The sequence below is a fragment of the Engystomops pustulosus genome, chromosome 9 (assembly GCF_040894005.1).
Source record: "Engystomops pustulosus chromosome 9, aEngPut4.maternal, whole genome shotgun sequence".
Lineage (NCBI taxonomy): Eukaryota > Metazoa > Chordata > Amphibia > Anura > Leptodactylidae > Engystomops > Engystomops pustulosus.
Window position 1 is genome coordinate 34,193,674 of NC_092419.1, and position 22,288 is coordinate 34,215,961.

The 22,288-nt window shown below is 39.4% G+C and overlaps 2 protein-coding genes across 3 annotated transcripts in view; both read right to left on the reverse strand.

The window, feature by feature from the left end:
- Positions 1-22,288, reverse strand: part of LOC140077158 (P2R1A-PPP2R2A-interacting phosphatase regulator 1-like) — a 981,687-nt gene that overhangs the window by 497,052 nt on the left and 462,347 nt on the right. The gene's annotated exons all lie outside the window — the stretch shown is intronic.
- GPC3 (glypican 3) overlaps positions 1-22,288 on the reverse strand; it is a 296,911-nt gene that overhangs the window by 69,924 nt on the left and 204,699 nt on the right. Inside the window, exon 7 of one of the 2 annotated variants that reach the window (XM_072123246.1) lies at positions 13,944-14,100. The exons of the other annotated variant lie outside the window; for it this stretch is intronic. Coding sequence (XP_071979347.1) covers positions 13,944-14,100 — 157 coding nt within the window. The remainder of the gene's footprint in view (positions 1-13,943; positions 14,101-22,288) is intronic. 2 annotated transcript variants of the gene reach the window in all.

Here is a 22,288-nt window from a genome sequence, read left to right on the forward strand (position 1 = left end):
CTAAATTATAGTCCAATCAGCATAATCTTGGGGTTGCTAAATGTTTTTGGTCTTTCACTGTGTTTTCTTAAAATAAACCAAAACCGGAGATTTCTATATTTAAAACACAAGTTATATATGATGTTATTTTTTTCCGGATAGGCTGTAATTCAAGACTAGAGGAACACACAGTCAGGGATATTCAACAAGGCTTGCTGCTACTTCCATGGTCAGTGGTCATGAGGAGATTATAGGGTGGAATAATCTGATTTCAGAAGACATTCTGCTGCTGTATTCTTGTCCTCTGCCACCTTGTAGCTCAGTTTAAAAAGGACGTGTCGCCACTTTTGACATATCGCTTATTGAATATAACAATCCAGTAATGCTGTCATGTTATGAATACATCGACAACTAGGTGTGTCCCGTCACTGCTCACTAGGAAAGAGCACACCCCTTTTATAATAGTCAGTAACAATCCTATGCCAATTTATTATATAATATTTTGGGGGAAGAATAACAGATACAGCACAAATATTTTGGAAAGATTTTCCAGAATTTTTATGAATAATACTCTCAGTTACTAAAAGAGGTGCATCAAGAGAGGTAACATGCAGGCAGCATGTTATAGAGCCGGAGGAACCAAGCAGTTTCTGTCCTACCAAGAGGTAGCATGTTATAGAACAGGAGAGGCTGAGCAGATTGTATAAAGTGTCCTATCTGCAGGCGGCATATTATAGAGCTTGGGGGGCTGAGCACTATGTACTTAGTGTCCTATCTGCATACAGCATGTTATATAGAAGGAGGAACTAAGCAGATTGTACACAGTGTTCTACTAGCAGGCAACATGTTATATAGCAGGAGTGGCTGAGCAGAGTGCATCTAGTGTCCTATCTGCAGGTATCATTTTATAGCTTGGTGAGCTAAGCAGGTTCTATCCTATCTGCATGCAGTATGTTATAGAGCAAGATGAGTAGCTGAACAACTTGTCCATAATATCCTACCACCAGGCAGGATGTTATACAGCATGAGGAGCTGAGTAGATTGTGATCATGACTAAGACGCACAAGCGTTGAAACGCGTCGATCTTTTAAGCTGTAACTGCATGTTGTTCTGGAGATGTGAATAAAGAGGAAGAAATTTATTTAAACCAAACCTGGTGGCTTCATGTGAGTGCCGAGATTCCTTGTACCTTTTGCTAGATTGTACATTTTCTCCTAACTGCAGGCAGCATTTTATAGAACAATAAAACAGGAGGAGCTGAGCAGATTGCACATGGTGTCCCATATGTAGGCAGCATGTTATAGAGCAGGAGGAGCTGAGTAGCATACAAAGTGTCCTATTTAGAAGCAGTATGTTATGGGGAAAAGATTATGAGCTTGGCATATTGTTTTTTGGGAAAAGATTTGGAATAACTTATTGTTTAAGATCTCAGTTTTTTCATTGCTTAGGTGTAAAGTGTTTAGACCATTCTCATTGAATGTTAATTTTCTCTGTATGAACATTGATATGGGAAAAAGTAAACCTACAACCTATTCAGCTTCCTCTGCTCTATAATGCTCTACCCATAGATCAGACATTTTTAAGGTATTCCTTAAAGATGTTTGCTTTTTCCTGGATAGAGTTACATCTGACAAATTAATAAAATTGTTTGGGTTAGAGTAATCCTATTATGGTACTAGAATCTGCTGTTACTTTGTGATTGGTGATGGCCCAGCCTGTGGGACCACCACTAATCACAAGAATGGGTCCACTGTTGCGGGGGGGGGGGGGGGGGGGTCAGTACAGGAAAAAAACCATTAGCGTTGATTCAACAATTCATTGATGTTTTATTGATAATGGACCTGGTCCAATCACTGGGCGCCAGGTTATGGCCTTTCTCGGGATATGTCATCACATAATGAAATGAGAGTAAGAATTTAAAGGGGTTTCCTGCACAATGATATGATATCCATGGTGTGGATTAAATGTTGAACTGGCCAAAAAGTCCAGTAGAAAACAACCCAATTTGGAAGCTGCTAGAGTCTATTTCCTGGTGGATAATCAAGAGTGGACCCCTAAATTAACAGAGAATGGAGCTTAAATTATTGCTGAGGCCACTGATCACTAGCCACTAGCCCCTATCATTGAGACCAGTGATCATGTGATCTCCCCTCTGTAACCCCTGCATGCAGAGCCCCTAAGCAGAGGGCAGCCCTCGACATTTTATGATCCAAACCTTTATTATGTACAAATAGAGAGAGGCCCCAAAAATTCATATTTTACCAATGAATTACTACTAATAATAATAGTAACAATAAAAATATTAGTTATTAGGGAATAAACAAGGTCCATAAAGTGCATGATAAACAACATGAAATCTTAAATATAAAATCACGAAAAATAATACTTGAGAACTGAAACGCAAGTCAATGTTATTATACAGTTATGAGACCATTGGGTCCAATACAAAAAAATTCTTTGCAGATAAATTGGGTCAGAATTGCAGAAAGCTGTCGTCCTATGCACAAAATGTTCAATTTAAAAAAAAAAAAAAAAAAGTTTGCTGGAAAACAGAGAGTACATTCCTTTACTGAGAAATCACGCCTAGTCCCATTATTATTGAGCAGTAATTGAGAGCACATGTTCACATTCAAAGGGATAACATGAGACAGTTTATTAAAGGTTTGGAGTCCTGCAACATCAATGTTTACTCATTGTGCAAGACAAAAGCAGAGGTTAATATTGCGCCGTAAACTTTAATAAGGCATAAAATGCTTCTACATGACAAACGCAATAAAGGATTCAATTACAGCGACACTTGGGAACCAAGTCATTGCAAGGAACGTAAATGTTCTGCCAACATGCGCTCCACATTTCCCCATTTATTTAAAGAAGAATGCAAGACCTGGTTCACACAGCGCAGTCTCGAGGCAGTTTTATTCATACGTTTTATAGCTTTTATAGATACAAAGTTGACTTCTTCTACTGAATTCATGCCATTTTTAATAGTTTTGGAGTTTCCGAATTCTTTGATACAATATCACCTCCAAGCTTCAGGAACTCTGGCTATTACAACCTCCCCCGGAGCACTTCTACCTGGTTTCCCGGGTCCTTCTTCTGGAAATTTAACAGTAGCTCTCAATATTTCCAGCATAGAGTAGATGGGGGGGAGCACCCAGGGTGAAGCAACGCATAGAAGAAGTGCTCTGGGGGCTTGTGTAATAGCCAATAGCTGGAGGGGCTATGGCGACACCCCGTGGAGTACTTGGGCTTTATTAGTATAAAAATAAAGTTAGTGTTCTCAGGGGGCAGAGCTCCTAATAAACATGGTGATTAACCAAGCAGCGTGATTAGTTAGTAATTGGGAAATTATTAATTGTAGTTTTAGCATAAATGGACATTTGGTTGATTTTTTTTACATAGCATTTAGATTGGATTTAACAAATCCTATTATGTAACTGTATTGTACAGATTTGTACAGTTAATTGTAGGGGTTTCATCATTCAAAATGACATGGTGGCTAAACTGCTGCTAAGGCCTTTTATACACGTACGTATTGTTGTCGGTATTTGGAAGTCAAAGCCAAGAGATCCAATACACAAAAGCCACCTATAGTATTTCTACTGTATTACCCTTTCACACTACAGGCAGTCCCCGGGTTACATACAAGATTCTGGGTGTTGTTCTTAAGTTGAATTTGTATGCAAGTCGGAACTGTATATTTTATCATCTTGTAGACATGTGGAGACTTATAGCCATTGATTCTCCCTTCTGAGATTCTAGGAAATATGCAAATTCATTTCCCATGATTGGATAAGAAAAACATCCCTCATGATGTCATTAGGCTTCCTGAAAGTAATGCTTGATGTCAAGGGAGCTGCCTTACATTTCTTATTCCATCCTGGAAAACATATCTGCATATTTCCCAAAATCCCCCAGTGGAGCATCAATGGCAATAAGTCTCCACACGCCTGCAAGGCGCCCTTAGTTGGAAAAGTCTCTGTAATGACAACTCATACTTACGGATCTAAGTATAGGTACAACAGATAGGATTTTGAACATTTGATTTTCTAGGGCTAGTAGCAAATACTCCATTATGAACACTTGAAGTATCTCATGATCATACTACAGGATATATTGTATGTGTACATCTGAAAAATGAGCAGACTTGATTTTACCAGACATGCTAATTTCTTTCTTCTGGCTTTGTGTTTTCCTCTCTGGTCTTAGCGGCATCTGCTTTAGTGCCCAGATAGTTTCTTCAAAGATGAAAGTAGAATGAGGTGAAAACAAGAAGTATTTCTAGGTATTCCTCTCAGCAATTACTGCATTCTTTGCCGGACTCTTAACATTTGGGCAGCCGGTTGCTCAGTATTAGTACAATATTATTCATCCTTAAAGGGAGGCCCAGGTATGTGTACACCAAATCACTCAGCGGACCGTATTGTTATCTCTTCTGCTCACAAAACCGTCTTTGTGAGGCTTTTTGCTAGAACACAATGGGACTAGGTTACCGCAGTCGCTTATCTTGTCAATCCATTAGCACACACCACCTGGTCTGACTTGGTTCGATATGTCCGTATTTTTTTACAGCAGAAAAATGTCTCTTTTTTCCAGACGTTACCTCCCAAAAAGAAAGTTGTGGAAGTAAAATATTTACTTTCATTGAGTGAATAGGAAAAGTAACGTGTTGACAAGTGTGAGATCTTATCAGACTGGGAAGAACAGGGTTCAGGAGGGGCAGCTAGGGAAGCAAACTTAACCAAATTGTTCAGTTATTTACAAGATTCTGACCAAATGTCTTAAAGGTAGAATTCCAATCCCAGACAACCCCTTTAACCATTAGCTATAGCGATCCCTAAGAAACTTTCTCATGTTAAAAAGTTGTGGCCTGAAGTTAAAGGAAATCTACCATCAAATCATCTCCCATTAGCATGATAAACCTAAGACACTTACTCATAGATCCACGCATCCTCTTAAATTAGGTATCTATGGCCTCCTTCTTTCTAAAATCAACTTTTAAAATTATGCTCATTAGCCAAAAGGGCTCCGAAAATTATTACCAGAACCTCTCATTGTTGTAACTTGACAGGTTGTTATACTTCCCCTTCCAACTGTGTGAGATTAAATCAAACAGAGGGAGGGGGCAAGTGCTGAGAGAGCAGGGAGGAGGTTGAGACAGTGTAACAGCCTGTAAAGCAACATCACTGAGGGGCTCTGTTAACACCAGCAGGAGCCCTGGCTGATGTTTCTTTTATGAATAACAAATATTACCACATTCACGGTGCCTGGATCTATGAGTAAGTGTCCCTGGTTTATTATGCTGGATTTTTAAGGGAGATTTCCTTTAAAGGACACCTGTCATCAGGTCTGTGTCACTTGTCCTGTCACTACTACCTGTTGGAGCAGCTCACAAGGATCCATCCCAGCCTTTATCTAGTTATTTCATACATTATTCATTGTAAAATCATCTATTCTTTATTATGTAAATGAGGCTGGTCACATGGTCAGAGGCAGTGATGCCACCCCTGTTACCCCTCCCCTCTCCTCCCCTGCTCATGTCTCTGTGTAATGTATAGTAAAGCATGGCTAGTGTGTGTGCTGCATCTGCTGACATGCTGCATCCTCCTAATATAGAGGTGAGAGACACAGACATCAGCTACACATGTACCTGACATGTTCTACTGTAACATGGCTGCCTGGAGCTGCTGTATCTCTCCTATACACACACACACATGCACACACAGGCTGCAGGGGGCGTGGCCACCAGCACCAGGAAGCACATCATTATACAGCCTCACATCATTATACAGGCTGTCAGTCAAGCACTGGGGGTGTGGCTGTGCCTCCCACTCATGAATAGAGTGGACAGCTTGAATATGCTAATGCTTCATTGGACATTTCACAGGTCATTTGCATACAGCTTTAGGACCTCATTGCTTAGGTTTACAGGCATGTAGAGGGACAATGAAGGGATAGAGGCAATGCTCTCTAATGGCAGTTTATGAAAATATATTTAGTTTAGGGGGGTTATTTTGCATGACGGGTTCTCTTTAAGAAATGTTTAAAAAGATATTACTGTATTCCATATTTGTTGTGTATTTAACATCAGTTATCTTAGGTTTACTGGAAAACCCCCAGGGGTCCAGGGCAGGGAGAATATGAAAAACATAAAGTATACTTATACTTACTATGGTAAACTTTTGTATTAGTGGCTGTATAAGACTCTAATAGGATTCATTAATAATAATTTCTTTATTTCTATAGTACACACAGATTATGCAACGCTACACAAAGCTTGCAAGATCTGAACTGAACTGGCTTGCGGTTGCTGGAGGAGGCCATTCACTTATTCCTGTATGCACACCCCCCTCATGGATAACCACTTCTATGTCGGAGGTGTGGAGCGTATAGTAATGACTGCATGGCCATCTTCATCCAACGGAAACAAGCAGGACATAGAACATCACAAGAAGTTTGTATTTGTGCCCAGCCTCATTAACCTTTCTCTGACCTTTACATCACTGCTGAAAGTCAAAGTTCCATCTCCTGTAACTCCCAAGATCACTCATTTGCCATAGAGGTCACATGACCGCCAATTATCACCATTTCCCAGAGATCAATGCAATACCTTTCACTATCAAAATCGCTCCTAAATGGAACCAATTGGAATGAATTGGGTGACACTTATTATGGGATGTACAAAGTTGGCGTTGGCACAGGTAAAGGATACAATAGAATTTTGATGGTCTTTATCAGCCACTGGGCTTTAATATTTTAGCTAAAGCTAAAAAAGGCTGGAAGGACCACAGTGATGTCCTTCCATTCTGGGAAGCTTACTTTAAATTTTCTATACTGAATGAATGTAACTATTTGGGACCCAAACAATCAAGTTCAAGGGAATCTACCTTTAGAATCACTTTCATGTGCATCTCTTCTGCTATAGTCCTTCAACTGTTGCTTTATATCCTAGAATCCTCCAAATTTGGTAAATAAAATATGCTAATGAGCCGGAGGCCTCGGGGTAATGTGATCTGAGCCCCATTTAACTCTACATTGTTTAATTTATGCACTGTTGCTGCCCGTCTCGTCCCATCCCTACTACATGCAGAGAGTCGGTGACGTCACCTAGCTCTCGTCAAATCCTAATTGTGGGGTAGTATCTTCCAGGAATCTAGCGTTGGCTAAATTAAAGGGACACTGAGGAAGCTAGGCGACTAGCGATACGTGTGGGGTCTTCTCCCCAGCTCTTCTCCTTCCCCCCACACTTTGCCATCTTTACAGGTAAAACCGAGCGTGGACCCTGGGCTAGCGCCCATCACACTTTTTTTTAGTATCTTGGGGTTTTTTTTCCCCCCAGACTTTGTACATTTGTACACTTAGTCAAACCGCACCTTGGTTTTGGGACATAGCAAGGTTCTTTCCAACTGATTCATCATCGTACATTGCCTTACACTTGTGCAGAGGAAGGGGTTCTCTGCAGGTAGGAGGAGCTGGTGGTGTGCAGAGCAACCAGCATTATCATATGCTGGGTTGCTCTGCCTGTTGAATTTGTGTGCTTTGCACACTTTTTAATGGTTTTTTTTGTTGTTTGTTCTTGCTGTGCTCTTTTTGCATTATTAATAAAATTGTATATCTTTGGTCATATAGCGTACATCTGTGTTCATTTATAATTTTAGTAGTTTTTGGTACAGCTTTGGCCGCCATTGTATGCTTTTTACTTTAGTGGTGCCGATCCCAGTCTCTAATCCTGCAATCTGAGCCCCATTTAACTCTACAGTGTTTAATTTATGCACTGTTGCTGCCCGTCTCTTCCCATCCCTACTACATGCAGAGAGTCGGTGACGTCACCTAGCTCTCGTCAAATCCTAATTGTGGGGTAGTATCTTCGAGGAAGCTAGTGTTGGCTAAATTAAAGGGACACTATCAGCAGAAATTAACCTCATAAACCACTGCCAGTGTATTGTCAAACAGTGTAAGGCCTCTTGCACACTAGCGTTGCGTTTCACGTCAGGGTGCAATGCGTGAAAAACTGACGTTTTGGCTGCGTTTTTGTTTCATTTTTGTTCGCGTTTTTTTGCGTTTTCGGTGCGTTTTTCACGCGCGTTTTTTTAAGTCCATGGGACTTTTTCAAAGGGACCAAGGTTCGGGAATAAAATGTTTTATTTAATTGAAAAATAATGTCTTCTGATCAGTTGCAAACATCTGCGATCTATTCTTCACTGTTCCGCGCGCGTATATTATCTCCCGACAAGTTAGCAGATGTGAAGAACAGTGAAGAATAGAATAAAACCAGTGAACACAGTGAAAACAGTGACCACAGGATCATTTAAGATAAAAACACAGTGCAGAACACAGTGCAGAATAGATTACAGATGTTCGGCACATCTGCTTACTTGTCGGGAGATACGCGCGGAGCGCTGCGAACAAAATAGCATGTGAAGAACAATATATATGTGTGAAGAAGACATTGCAGATGTATGGAAACATCTGCAATGTGTTCTTTACACACATATATATTGTTCTTCACATGCTATTTTGTTCGCAGCGCTCCGCGCGTATCTCCCGACAAGTAAGCAGATGTGCCGAACATCTGTAATCTATTCTGCACTGTGTTCTGCACTGTGTTTTTATCTTAAATGATCCTGTGGTCACTGTTTTCACTGTGTTCACTGGTTTTATTCTATTCTTCACTGTTCTTCATTGTGTTTTTTTAATTAAATGATCGTTCGCGAGCAGGGGAAATACTGTTATACTGGTCACCTAGCAACCCTTACGTTTAAAACGCATTGCACTCGCATTGCACTTGCAATGATTGCGAGTGCAATGCGTTCTTGATGCATCTCCATAGACTTGAATGGGGCGTGAAAATTGCGCGTGACTCGCAAAAATAGAGCATGCTGCGATTTTGACGCGCGTGCAAACGAACGCAAGCACGCGCGTTGAAAACCACGCAAATGGAGAAAGACCCATTGAATACAATGGGACAGAGTGCAATGCGAGTTCTGAGCGTCAAATGCACGCGCAGAACTCGCGCGTGAAAAACGCCAGTGGAGAAGGGGCCTAACACCTTCTAGTTTTTCTTTCTTACAAAATCCAGTGTAGTGGCATCATCCAGGAAATCAACTTTCAAGTGAGATGTAAATTGGTTGTATTAAATCAAGGAGGCGGAGAGTTTAACACTGAAGTCAAGCTCTCACTTCCCCAGAAAGCCCCTTCACTGTAATTGATGGTCCAGCATCCAGAGACATCACTAACCAGATCTCGTGAAATCCGGTGCATGATGTCAATCACAGAGGAGGAGGTGTTCAGAGCTCTCTACCTTGACTTCAGTGTTAAACTCTCCTCCTCCTTGACTTTATACAACCAATTTACATCTCGCTTCAAAGTTGATTTTTCTGGATTATGTCATCACACTGGACTTTGAAAGAAACAAAAACGAGAAGATGTTAGGCCAGTTGCTGATGACAGGTTCCTTTCAAAGGCCCCTTCCTTTCATCCACATGAATCAATATGTCATATTATCAATCAATCCTTGTTTGGAAAGGTAAAGCCACCATTACTCAAAAAATGACATCTAACACTAGAAATAGGCAGCTCTATAACTAAGCCCAACATGATGATGTGCTCCTTGTTGGGTACATGCAACACAGCTTAAGAAGTTACGTTGTAGAAAGATCAATAATTGATTATACATTCTCTAGAGCTCAAATAAGAAGATTCTCTTAAATGAACCTGTTGATTCTTATATAATCTTTTTATATAGTCATCTGTGGTGCATTCGAGACTGTAGTCAAGAAGCACACATACTTAAACCCTTAAGGGTCTACTCTTTGAGAAATTAGAAGATTGTTCTAAAGAGACCAGATATAAAATGTATCATCCCAACAATTGTTCATTCTTGGCTGATATGGTACAATATTTCATTCCATAGCCCTTGGTGTAGAAGATCATCAAAGCCCTCTAAGAAGCAAAAGCGTAGGATAATAAATAATGTAAGACCAAGCCCATGTGTCGAATAGAAGCGATTCCAGGGAGTACACATCTCTGTTATTAGAGGCTGTGTTTCAGAAGCTACTAAGTAAAGAAAATTCAAGAAATGAGAAATTCTCTGAAGTCAGCACAAACTTAAACCTCTGTCTTGGGTGGGTTCTCCGAGACGCACCTATTACATCAGGGCACAGCTACGCCTGATGTAAATGTTTTATGTACTTTTCTATCTGCCTTAGCACAGCAGCTCTTGGAATGTGTAAGCAATACTCTATCAGGTTCACGCCAAAAAGCTTGTTTCGCCCTTTGAAATATATTGAGAATAAAATATCTATTGTTAGCTCTCCAGAACTGTGTAATGGGAATTTCTTACTTCTACGGAAAAGGTTTCAGATCTATAAGAAGACAACAATTGCCAAGTAACACTTGCCACAAGGATATTAGAGGAACTATCCTCAGAAGGACAAAACAGCAAACAGAGCAAACAGAAGAAAGTGATCTTTTGGTGGAATATTTACAAAAAGTGGAAAAGTCGCTAGAGACCTTCATTCCCTAAGGAAAAAATCTGTGCGAGTCAGATTAGTTTTGTAGTTTTACCACAACCCCTTGCAATGCTTCAGAACTCACTTCAGAAATAACCTTGGTCGAAATAACTCTAAATCTACAATTGCAGGGGCCTAACAAGTGAATATTGTGTGCCCTAGATCTGGACCACAACTGGACATAACTACCATGAGTAATTTTGTAAATGCAACTAGGAATTATCCACAGCTTCTTTATAGGGAAGTTACTAATCAGTGATGGTCTAACCACTAGTACCATGGTAGAACCTGGATATCTCCAGCAGTCCCATGGGTTAAAAGAAAGTTGCTGCATGCTTGTGTTACCTCCACCTCCTTAAAATGGGGTTACAAAATAATTCTTGGGAGAGCTAGAGTTTCAGCAGTTGGACTATTTAGATTAGACACTTTTTACTTATCCTTTGGAGAAAAGTTGACATCTTGGCAAAGGAAATCTACTACTTGGATAGCCATATTTTTAACCAAAGAAACTTAATGGTCATCTTTATTAAAATAATACAGGATCATATCTATATTAGCCCGAAAACTTAGCGATTTTGGTAAAAGACATCTTTTAAAAATATGCAGTCCCTATCATGAAACGCAGGTCATCTTCCGTACCACGCAACCGCACTAAGGAGTAGTCAGTTGCAACATATGGATGACGACCGCCCACAATGGGTTATGTCACATGCCCTTGGCAGGAAAATGGGAGAGAGTGGAGAAAGAGAGTATAGGGAGTGCTTAGCGGCCTGTGAGATGTGATAATTTGCATATTTTGGCCAAAATGACATTGTTTTAGGGCTAATGAAGATATGATCCTGTATCAGTTAGTGTCAAGAGTTATAAAGATGGCTTTCAAAATGGTAGATTTCCTTCAACTTCAATGGGAACAACTTTCTGTTCAAGTCTCCAAAAGGAAATCCTGAGCAGGATGTCCATATTATCTTCATAAGACAAGGTCGCTGGTCTGTTAATCTAAGTTATAGTTTTGGGATATCAATTAGATTCCTTTGGCCATAGTGCAGTCAAGGGGTGAAAGCTGATGTTATGTCTAGTGCAGGGCCTGGAAGGGAGGGATCTATTTATACCTAAGCTTGTTGCCAGGACAAGGGGGAATCATCTACGCCTAAAGTAGAGCTGGTTACGATAATTTGTACATGTTCAAAAAGGGCCTGGATGCCTTTCTGGATAGAAAAATATCACAGGTTATATGAACAACATTTTTGCTTATAATTTCTTAGGGTCGGAAAAGAATTTTGACTTACATTGGGCCAATTGGCATCAGCCTTGCAAAGATTTTTGTGTTCCTCTGGATCATTACAGAATTCTAATTTGGACTTGATGGACCAATGTCTTTTTCAACCTTATCTACTATGATACTATGACACAAGGGTTATCTCTATGGTTTCATTAAGTTTTTAGGCCATGCCGGAGGCATGACATAATGTATACATTTTTGCCAGGATTATTACTGGAATAGACACATGGTCAAAGGTTGTCAAAATTAGCGATTTCAATTCTTAAATAATTTATAGAATTGTACAGCCCATAAAAAAATGTTTATCTAAACTTTGATTAAACTTTGGCTTAGCATAAATCTACATATATTCAATGACAAACACATAATATATTCAGGCATATTAATTATTTCTTTACGTTAGATTATCTGTCCTGGATACACAATTACGCATTACAGATGTTGGAAATAATAAAAACTTCATCATAAAAATCTCCCTGTATGCTTTGTTATTTCACTAGGGTAACATAATAATGAATTTCTTTGCATTGACTGCTTACTAGCATATGTTTATAGTCGCTTACAAACTTTTAGGCTTGACACTTTACAAGTTTGCTTAAATCACTACTTTAAGTGGTCCCATGTCATTAGAAGACAGACACAGAGGTTACTCTCAAAACGCCAGAAGATAAATCAAAGTTTTTACGAAAATGACTATTGCTCCCAAGTTAAAAAGACAGGCACATATGGTAAGCCTGGTGTTTAAGAAGGGAACAAGAACAAGGTTATGGGGTCAAAGGAAAAAAAATATGTGTTTGCAGCAGTTTTACATGGTAATGTAACTCTTTATTTCAACAGCTGGACTTGGACCACAGGGTTGTGCCAAATTCTCTTGAGATCCAGGGCGGATCGCCAAACCCACGATTAACCACGTATAAAGTTGCTTTTATCATAAGCACGAAAATGATATAAATTTATAAATTCTAATAAAATAAGTATTAAGTGTTCATGTAGCAATTATGCCATTGGCGTCATAAAGAATTTGATGCACTCAAGTTACTATAGTAACTATAACACAATACATTTTCAAGGCTTCATTATTGAGGTCGACACTATTTGTTTCAAGAATTTTCAAGACTGCCTCATTGGACTATATTAAAATGGTTAAAAAATATTTGTGCAAGTCTCAAACTTGAGCAGGGCAGGTCCTATGAGCAGGGCTGGGCATTGTGCATCCCGCAGGCCACATACAGATCACTGGTTACTTTTGAGTGGCCCGTGTAATGCACTCAAGATAGTATAGCAAATATTACACAATAAATGTTCTTTTTTAAGGCCAAGTATTTCAAGATTTTTGAAGACAGCCTATTAGGACTATATCTGAACGGTTAAAAAAAAAATTCAGCAAGTCCCGTGTGGTAGGTGGTCACATGGGGATAGCGGAGGCAGTGGCAGCGCATGAGCCAGGCACCGTACATGAGTAGGGCTCCTGGCTTGTGCACTGCTGCAGATGAAGCTGCCGAGCTGTGGCAGAGCAGGGAGTAATACCCTCCCTGTTCTATCACTATGGGCAGCAGGGCTCTAAGCACCAACAATGCTGATGACTGCAGTTCCAATAACCTCTTACATGTAGATGGAGAAGACGACTAATGCTATTTAAACTGCTCCCTGGGACTCACCACACACTGCTAGCAGGGAGCCAGGTAATATTAAAGAAATTATTAAAAATCAGATGAATAATAAAGGCATTTTTAAAATCAACATGCCAGGGGCTATTGGAACCTGTCATCATGTTAAAATGATGACAGATTCCCTTTAATTCATCCTATACATAAAAATCCCTTTCTAGATACACTGCCATAAGAGTCCTGTTTGGTTCTGTGATCTGCAAACTGAATATTCTACCAATCATACAAATTTAGAAGCTTGCTTCGGTGGATTGGTGCATGCATATTGCGCTCACGAAAGCTCAAGTATAACACACCTTCTCTTTACTGTGCATGTCCTGTATATAATGCACATGTGCAGTGGTTTACTTTAGGGGCTCAATACCAGTTAAGGGCGATCTTGGAAATCACATGGCTAAATATCAGGTTTTAACTGCTTTTATCTTTACTGTATACAAGTTCTTCACAAGAAACTCAATTAGGAAAACAAATACTTTTTAATTACTCATGTGACCACAAAAAACTCACCTGGTATAAAGCGCAGTTGATTCCGTATTCTTAATCCGCTCCTTCCTGATCCATCCTCACACTCATCTTCATCGTCACAGTCACCACTTTGTGAATCTTCCTCATCTGCAATTTTTCCAATATTTTTCCTTCGCTGTGTTGACATTCCTTTTAAGAGCTAAAGACAAGTAACACATAAGAAAATACACCCACCAAAACAATACAAAGCACACCAAAAAGAAAGCAGCATATTATGCTCACATCAAAGCCAAAGTCACGATCCTTACAATTTCTGTAAACAAAATTTCCAAAAGAATCCTACAAAAGAGTTACTAGATACTATAGGGATTTGCATCTCCATAAAATCTGGAGAACCAAGCTAATTACTCAATAGAACATAAAATGCCATACTACAACCCCTTGTGAGGAGCAAGACAAGAATAATGAAGATGGGTATGAAGTAAGCGAGGCAGTACGTAGGACTGTAATGTCGTACCAAGCCAAAAATTTGTGTCTCAATGTCCGAAGAACAGAATCATGAAAGGACTCTCCCAAGGTCAGAGAGCAGCTGTCTCCAGGATTAGATCTGGACTCTTCAGGACAAGTGCCATAACTTTGAAATGTAAGTGGCTTCAGTCATCAAACCAGCGTTCAAAAGGGAATATACATCGTAATCTAGCAGTGGCCAACTCTCTAGTGGTTTGAAGGCAGAACAGCATAAACAAGAGATAGAGTGGTTGGAAATAACTTCTGCACTTTGCAGGACTCTTGAACATCAAGGGCTCGACTTAATTCAGTCCAAAAGTCGAGATGGAGGAGGTGCCAAAGGTTTACATGTCATAGATTCCACTTTTGGCTTTTTACAAACAATGGACATGAAGATCAAATCAGGGTTATATGAAAAGACAGTCACGGCACTGGTATCTGAAGTATGACTTCACTTAAGAAGGAAGAACATCACTTTGATATATATTGCTTTTTTCCTTGAATAAGACGATGTATGGAATGAGATATCTTTACAGGTATCTTTACATTTACATATGGTTCTGTAGCTATCTGTTGTTCAGGGTATTTTGTAGTTTGATATTTTATATACTATGGAAAAATCAAGATGTGTGAAGAAAAACCGAACTTGCAATGATTCTATATGAAAAAAAGGTTATATCAAGTGTTATATCATAGCACAGGTTCAAGTTCTCTGAGGAAACATTCAAACCAGTTCCTAAGGTTCCACCAGGATACGTATGAAAAACGGTTTGTCAGCATGAATGTCAGTCCACTCTTGGGAGAACGGACCATCTTCGAATCTAATAACATCTTCTCCCTATTAGGTACTTCATCCTGATTTTTACAAATATTTACACTTTGTACATACTTTTATTTATACTATTTACTCATTTACATTTTGTACCTTTCATGTATTTTTGCAGAGTAATCTTTACTGGACCTAAGGAAGAGCCTTAGGTTCACACCTGAAATGCGTAATTCATAATATAAAACCATTAATGATCCATCCGGCTTGAGTCTTCATTCTGTTAGCGCATCAACACCACACCTGTTTTTTTTCACATGTTCACATATTGCAGTCATCCCAATACCCAGACACAGTAACCACGGACCACACCACTGGAAAACGGAATGCCCTTTACTCTCTATTATCTTATTCAAAACCTACTCCTGACATACAAAATCTCTTAGTTAGGCTTCATGCTACCGACCATATTTTTAGACGTAGCATTGGAAACCTTTTTTTGCATCTAAAAAACAAACTCATTGACTGTAATAGTAAAAACGGATATGTATCTGGTCACCCTATTTCTCACCACATGGTGAACTGGCCATCAGACCGCAACATAAAAATTAGAATATGTCCTATCATTATAGTTTTTTCTGTACAGTAGAAGTCTATTGGAGTATAAAACAAAATGGCCTACATATGGTGTTGTCCACCATATACCGCCGGTTTTTGCTGTGAGTTGCCCAGGAAACCAGGATATGTGGGTGCCAGCTGATCATATATTTTTGAGGATACAGCTAGTTTATGGTAGCATATAGGTTACACACGGGTGAAGCATGGCCCGTTTTTGTGGCTGTATAAACAAGAATGCAAAATGGATATGGTTGTGTGCATGAGCCCTTAAGGATTACCGGAGTACCTGGAAAAATACTTATTTGATGCTAATCAATGTATATGACTTCCTTAGTTTTAGGGTAAGACATCATTATAATTTGTATGGTTATTGTACAAATACAGACCATTACACAGACCCTTACACAGAAATTTAAAAAAAAAATCTGGGAATGCTAATAAACATTAAAAAAACTGTACTTACCTACTTCTTTTCACCAGAAAGTGATGAACCACCATATTTGGGATTTCTCAGACAGTCACAAGTTTCGTCAGTCCCATGAACAACACAGGGTCTTTCAGTGGGCATGCAAGGCTCCTTCATGTAAACTTATCTGTTCCCTGCATTATTTAGAAACTGCATAGACCACCTCAGTGTTGTAGAACTTCACCCTTCCTTCACCGAACTTCACCAATGCCAAACACTTTCATTCCGGCCAGAAGTGTATACAAAGACAAAAGTGGCCACAGCATGAGAGACAGAAAGGGCCAGTATATTGTTTTTTTTCTCCAAAAACTAAAGGATCAGACATTATGAAATCCGGCATGCCCAACCAAGGGTGTCAGTTCATCTTACAGAAATGGGTAATATAGTACAAACTAATCTAATGTCTGGGGCCAGTTTTGGCCTGGAGAGGAAAAAAATAAGAATCTTTCTAGATTGATGGCTAAAGAAAAATTGACAAGAACAAGTTCTGAAGACTAGCGAGGTCTTCATGATTTAAGGAAAAACCCAAAGAGGCATTTATTTCCATACAAGAGGTCAAAAAACAGCATAGTAATTAAAACGTGATGTTAAGTGATGTAAAGCAGAAGCATCAATATAAATAGCAGATTAAGCTGTCATAGTATAGCAGATAAGATGTGTGAAGGCTTTATTGTCCTATGATTGAGATCTGGTCCATAGTTACAAGCCTCCCACCAGGTCTGAGGGGCACATTCCTTAAATGATGTAGAATGTTATAAATCCATTCTCATTCTTGTGTGTCAAAGGTTGTCATTATTTTGTACTTCCAAATTCCCATGCCTCTCTGAGGTGGACTTATGGTATTATTTTTGTTAATAAAGAGCAACCATATTTTTTTCCATTATTTTATGTATCATTAAAAGCGGCAAAAAAATGAACTTAATTTCCTGTGTGGTTTCTGACATCACAGGAAACACAAGGAGAGACCAATCACTAGTCAGACTAGGACTCGTCATTCTATAGGACTTAGTAAGCAAAAGATGGTGGCTTCACTAAAAGGGATTTGGCTTGAGATAAACCATTGTGTGCCAAAACATATGCAACGATTATTCTGCAAAGTAGTTCAAATTATATGTGGTGTCAAAAATGACAAAAGATCCACCATTTTTTTTTATCCAGCTTGATCCTTGAGCAATGTTTAGATTGCCTAGTGGTAAACACTGCCCCACTTTTGGACTGCCAGGCCATTCGGCCAAAGAAATGTGTTCTACTCTGCTACAACCTGCACAAAGTGAATGGCACTGTAGGTTGCAGGTTCACCAAAAAAGTGGTAATTTACATAAATAAAAGTTTCCCCTTTTAATAAGTTATATTGAGCCATAGTTTTAGTGTGTCCTCAGACTCATCCTCCAGCTTAAACTTGTTTTCGTTCACAAAGACTCCATACAACATTTGTTCTTTTAAGTTTCCCTTCTGCATTATTGCGAGGCAATCTTTCAGGCTGTGTCCAAATATGCATGGATTCAATCAAAGGAAAATATTTCTAAGAATTGTTTTAGTAACAAAGTATAGAATGTATCCAACAGTGGAGAAAAACAATTCCTAAATTGTCATGAAATGAAATGCTTCTGGGAAACTCTCTCTCTCGAGAAGTTGGAAGCCTTTCCCAGGATTCGCATTCATTCACGTTACTTTTCACTACCTCGATGAATCAGTACAATGTTGGCTTCTTATTAAAAACTGTGAGATTTCACAAACTTCTCATTGTTATTGTGACTGCAGCTTCTGGAGCTTTGTATACAGACATAGTAGAGCTTATCAGCTGCCAACCAGCATGGTCTCATGGACCAAGTCTTCTATTTTATGATGTTCTTAGCAGTCGTTACCTGTTCTCGGATGGTGACTTTAGATCTATTAGCTTGGAGAGGTGGATAACTTGAAGCTACTGGTCCCAAATGTAAAATATTTTTGGGGAAAGCTCCCATTTATAATACTGATGTCTTATGATGTTTAGATTGACACCATGGCCCATGGCTCCATAGTTATGACCTTGTTGGAGAAATATCTGACCGAATAGAGAGCTGTTTCAATTCACTTCTTCATTAGATTGGAAGCGTACAGTCTGTGCATGTAGCTTGGAAGTGTACATTGTGGCATGTGGCATTATCATATTTTTTAATAGATGGCAGCTTGACAATATCATGGCTGTCAGATCTGCTGTAATACTTTTCATATCTAGTTCACAACTAGGTGTTTGCTCTGCTAAGAGCAGAGCATTGTTGTTGCTCATCATGGCGCAGAGAGTGTGTCTCAGGTTTTTCTTAAGTGATGGAGGCCAAATCAAACAGCGGATGGGGCAGTATCCAGGAACTGTATAAATACCCACTCCTCCCTACACTCAGGGCTGGTTATGCTGATACCTTACTACTTGAAGTTCGATTGTACTTTCTGCTGTATACTTTGACCCTTGCTTTGTTATTTGACTATTCTTGGTTTTTACCCAATTTGCCTGATTATGCTTGTGTCCGCTTGTCTCTCTGGTTGTCCATCAACAGTTTTGTGCACATACCCAGAGTAAGGACTATCATCCAGTTGCTGTGTGTGGTTTTGCAGAGGGCCTGACAAGTTGGTAGGTTCTCAGTAAGCTCAAGGCCTGCACCTCTTCTTTGTCTTGATACTAACACTCTCTTTTGATTGGTGACGTGGTGAGAATTAGGCAGAAGTTTTGATTTTGGGTACAAAGAGATAAAACGTAATGGGGTATAAATGTATATATTTTGTCCAATAGAACCACGTCTCTACACTACTAGAATCCTCATACAATTCAAACCACTGGTAACCAGCAGACCCTATGAAGTTACAGCTAATGAATAAAATAATAACATTTTATAATAAGATTTATCCTGCATTGCTCTTATAATACACCACATTTTTGTGCAGTTTAAGAACACTGTGATCCATTGTAAGTAATAAAAAAATGTTATATTTGGATCATATTCTTTACATCGGAAAGTGTAAACCCCATGCTCACCCGACTCTGGCAGGTTGGCACCTACTTTCCTTCCAAAAATAGCCCAGTCCTCTTCAAAAGAGTTTATGGAACAGCGGCTGAATTTCCTAAAATGTCTTGACATTCATTGTGAAAACATTAGAAGAGGAAATGGTCAGAGGCTGCCAATCAGGGTTTATTTTATATCAGTGTCAGCTATATTTGTCCTATCGTGGCATATTATAAAATCTGAAGACACAGCATAACATAACCCGATCCTACAGAAATCGTACAGTCTGTAACAATCAGATCTATTCCGCCGGTTGATGCAGAACTAGGAGCCAGGTCCGTGACACAAGCCTCCAGATATATTTGATGTGTTGAATATTTCCCATATGAATACTGTTAATTACTGCCATTTTTTTTCCAAATTTTGAACAAAACCTGTAAATACAGAGCAAATACACCCTTGTCCCAAAATTGCTGTTCAGTCTGAAAGTTCTACCTTTTCAGGCAGTCTAGGTATTTCGAACAAAACACTAGTGTTGGAATGGATTGTTTGGTTTGAATTACTATAGCATCTGTAGTCTGGATGATTTCTGCTGGAATCCAAGTACTTTCAATTGTGAGCCGGCTAGATTTTAATTTATTTGGTTAAAGAACAACTGTAAAATATAAAAAAAACTTTCGCTTAACTCTGCAATGTAATTCTCTAATTTACTCTCATTAGCTATCTGCAGCTGTTTGCCTGCTTGCAGGGGTTTTACCTTGTCCCCCTGGCTGCTCTTCCTCACTTTGTTTTGATTGGTTGCCATGGGAATCTATATCTGGATGCTATAGATGAGTGGAGGGTGGGTGGCTCTTGTTGGAAAAGGCACTACAATAGGTGCACGCGCACAATCTCTCGCCTACTAAGTGCAGGAGAATATCAGTTCTGACTATTGCTGGAAAAACCAGGACCTTTAGTGATGTCCCAAACATGTGACAGATTCCACGTTTTGGGTCATCCAATTACAACCATTCTGCAGTCTGGACGGAGCTACAGGATGGGAGGAAATCCCTGCATACTTCTGGTACTTAGCAGTGCTGTTTGTGTTTGAAAGTTTGAACGCAGCAGAATTGCAGCCCCACCTACTTCAGCAAAAGCTGAGAGGATTTTATAGATAGGGATGATAGATATATGAGGCAATATCTTGGGATAGGAATAAGCCAGTAGCATGATACAGGTATATTTGGAATTGCTGTCAAAGGCTCTCTCCATCTCTCTCCACCTGTACTAAAACTATTTTTTATAAAGTAACTTTACAGTTAGTCTTTAAACTCAAAATGGGTGTTCACGTCTGTTATAAGCAGCTTGACTTGATGGTCTTTGGGCAGGACTTTAAAATCCCTATTTTAACAACTAGAATAATAATGTACAAATTATATATGTGTATATATAGTAAGAGAGTTAGCTAAGAGGTGGAGAGATACACTCCGAAAAATGTGTATATGTCATGTGTACCATGAGCTCACCAACAAGTCAGTACACAAAGAGTCCAAATGACAAAATTGTCATAAGCTTAAAGTTTTTTTTTTAAATATGATAAAGCTCCATAGGCCAGGGATAGAGTAACTAAAAATAAAGAACACATACTTACCCTGATCCGCTCCCCCCCCCCCTACAGCATCACTCCAGTACTTCCAGTGTAAGTCCTGCGTCCAACTGGAAATTCAAGGGGGACACAGGAATCACTTCACAATGAGTGGCCTCCTTGTATCAGGGACAACACAGGAAGCGAAGTACCCGGGAAAAAGGAACTGATCTCACTTGTCAGAGGTGACCAACTCATTAACTGGGTCCTGTGGCTCCCCTGAAATTTCGTCACATGCAGACCCAAAATTGGAAGCACTTGAGCAAAGCGGGAACTAGGAGTCAGAGTGGAGGAAGTGTGTGCTCTTTTTCTTTTTATCCTGGCCTCAACTAAACCGCCAATGAGAAAATCTTGTGATTTAACTGCTTGCGTATACATGAACCCAAATCAGTCTGACTAAGGGTAAAGCCGGTGGAGGACAATTTTAAGTGTGTGTTACAGGTTATCTGGTAAAGCATTTGGCTATGATTGCAGGTTGCAATGTTCAAGTTACTGAAAAATTCAAGGAGACAGTTGCGCAATTAGGGAGACATTAACATAAAACATTTATATAATTAAAACCTGAGACTAGAAATAAAACAGAATTATCCGGCTTCAAAATCATTTTTAACTTCATTTGCTTAGCTCAGTATTAGATTGGGGGCCTGTAATAGTCGATTATGTAGGGTCTTCTGCTCTCTGGAAACTGGATGCAGAGAAATCATTGGTTCATGTAAGGGGAAACTTGAAAAATGGCGGCAATGAATAACTCCAAGGAGACAACCAATTATAAGAATAGTATTATTAGGAAGTATAATTTATACATGACTAACATACTTCAGTAAACAATTATGATACCTTTGTATAATATATTTTTTACTAAATCAAAATCAGTTTTTTTAATATATGCCATGGAAATATTTTCTGTATTAGGTAAAGTTACATTTGGAAGAGTGCCCTGAAATGGCATACAAAACTTCTGTGGGCCCCGATGCAAACTCTGGGTCCCAGATATCTAAACTGTCGCAGCCACCCCCGTCCTGCGAATTGCATTTGAGAATACAAATACCTGCTACACGGACATATACTCACAGAGCACCATACTCCTATATATTTATATATATACTGTCCAAAAGCAGCACCGATTTTATTCTGATAGCCACGGGCTGGCTCCCCGGTGGATAATATACAGGTCAGCAGTGGAAGCCTGGGCCCCCCTGTACCTGTGTGCCGGGTCACATTATCACCCCCTGCGACCACAATCGTTACACCCCTTGTCAAAATAACTTCATATATGACACAGGAGGCCAAGAGCTGAAACATGTAGGTCCCATATAGATGTCCATATGTGTGTATTGCGTTTTTAACAACCTAAATAAAGAAGGAATGTATATGTTATCGGCTGGCGCTGCTGGTGAGTTTTTCTCTTAAATGGACCTTGTAAAATTC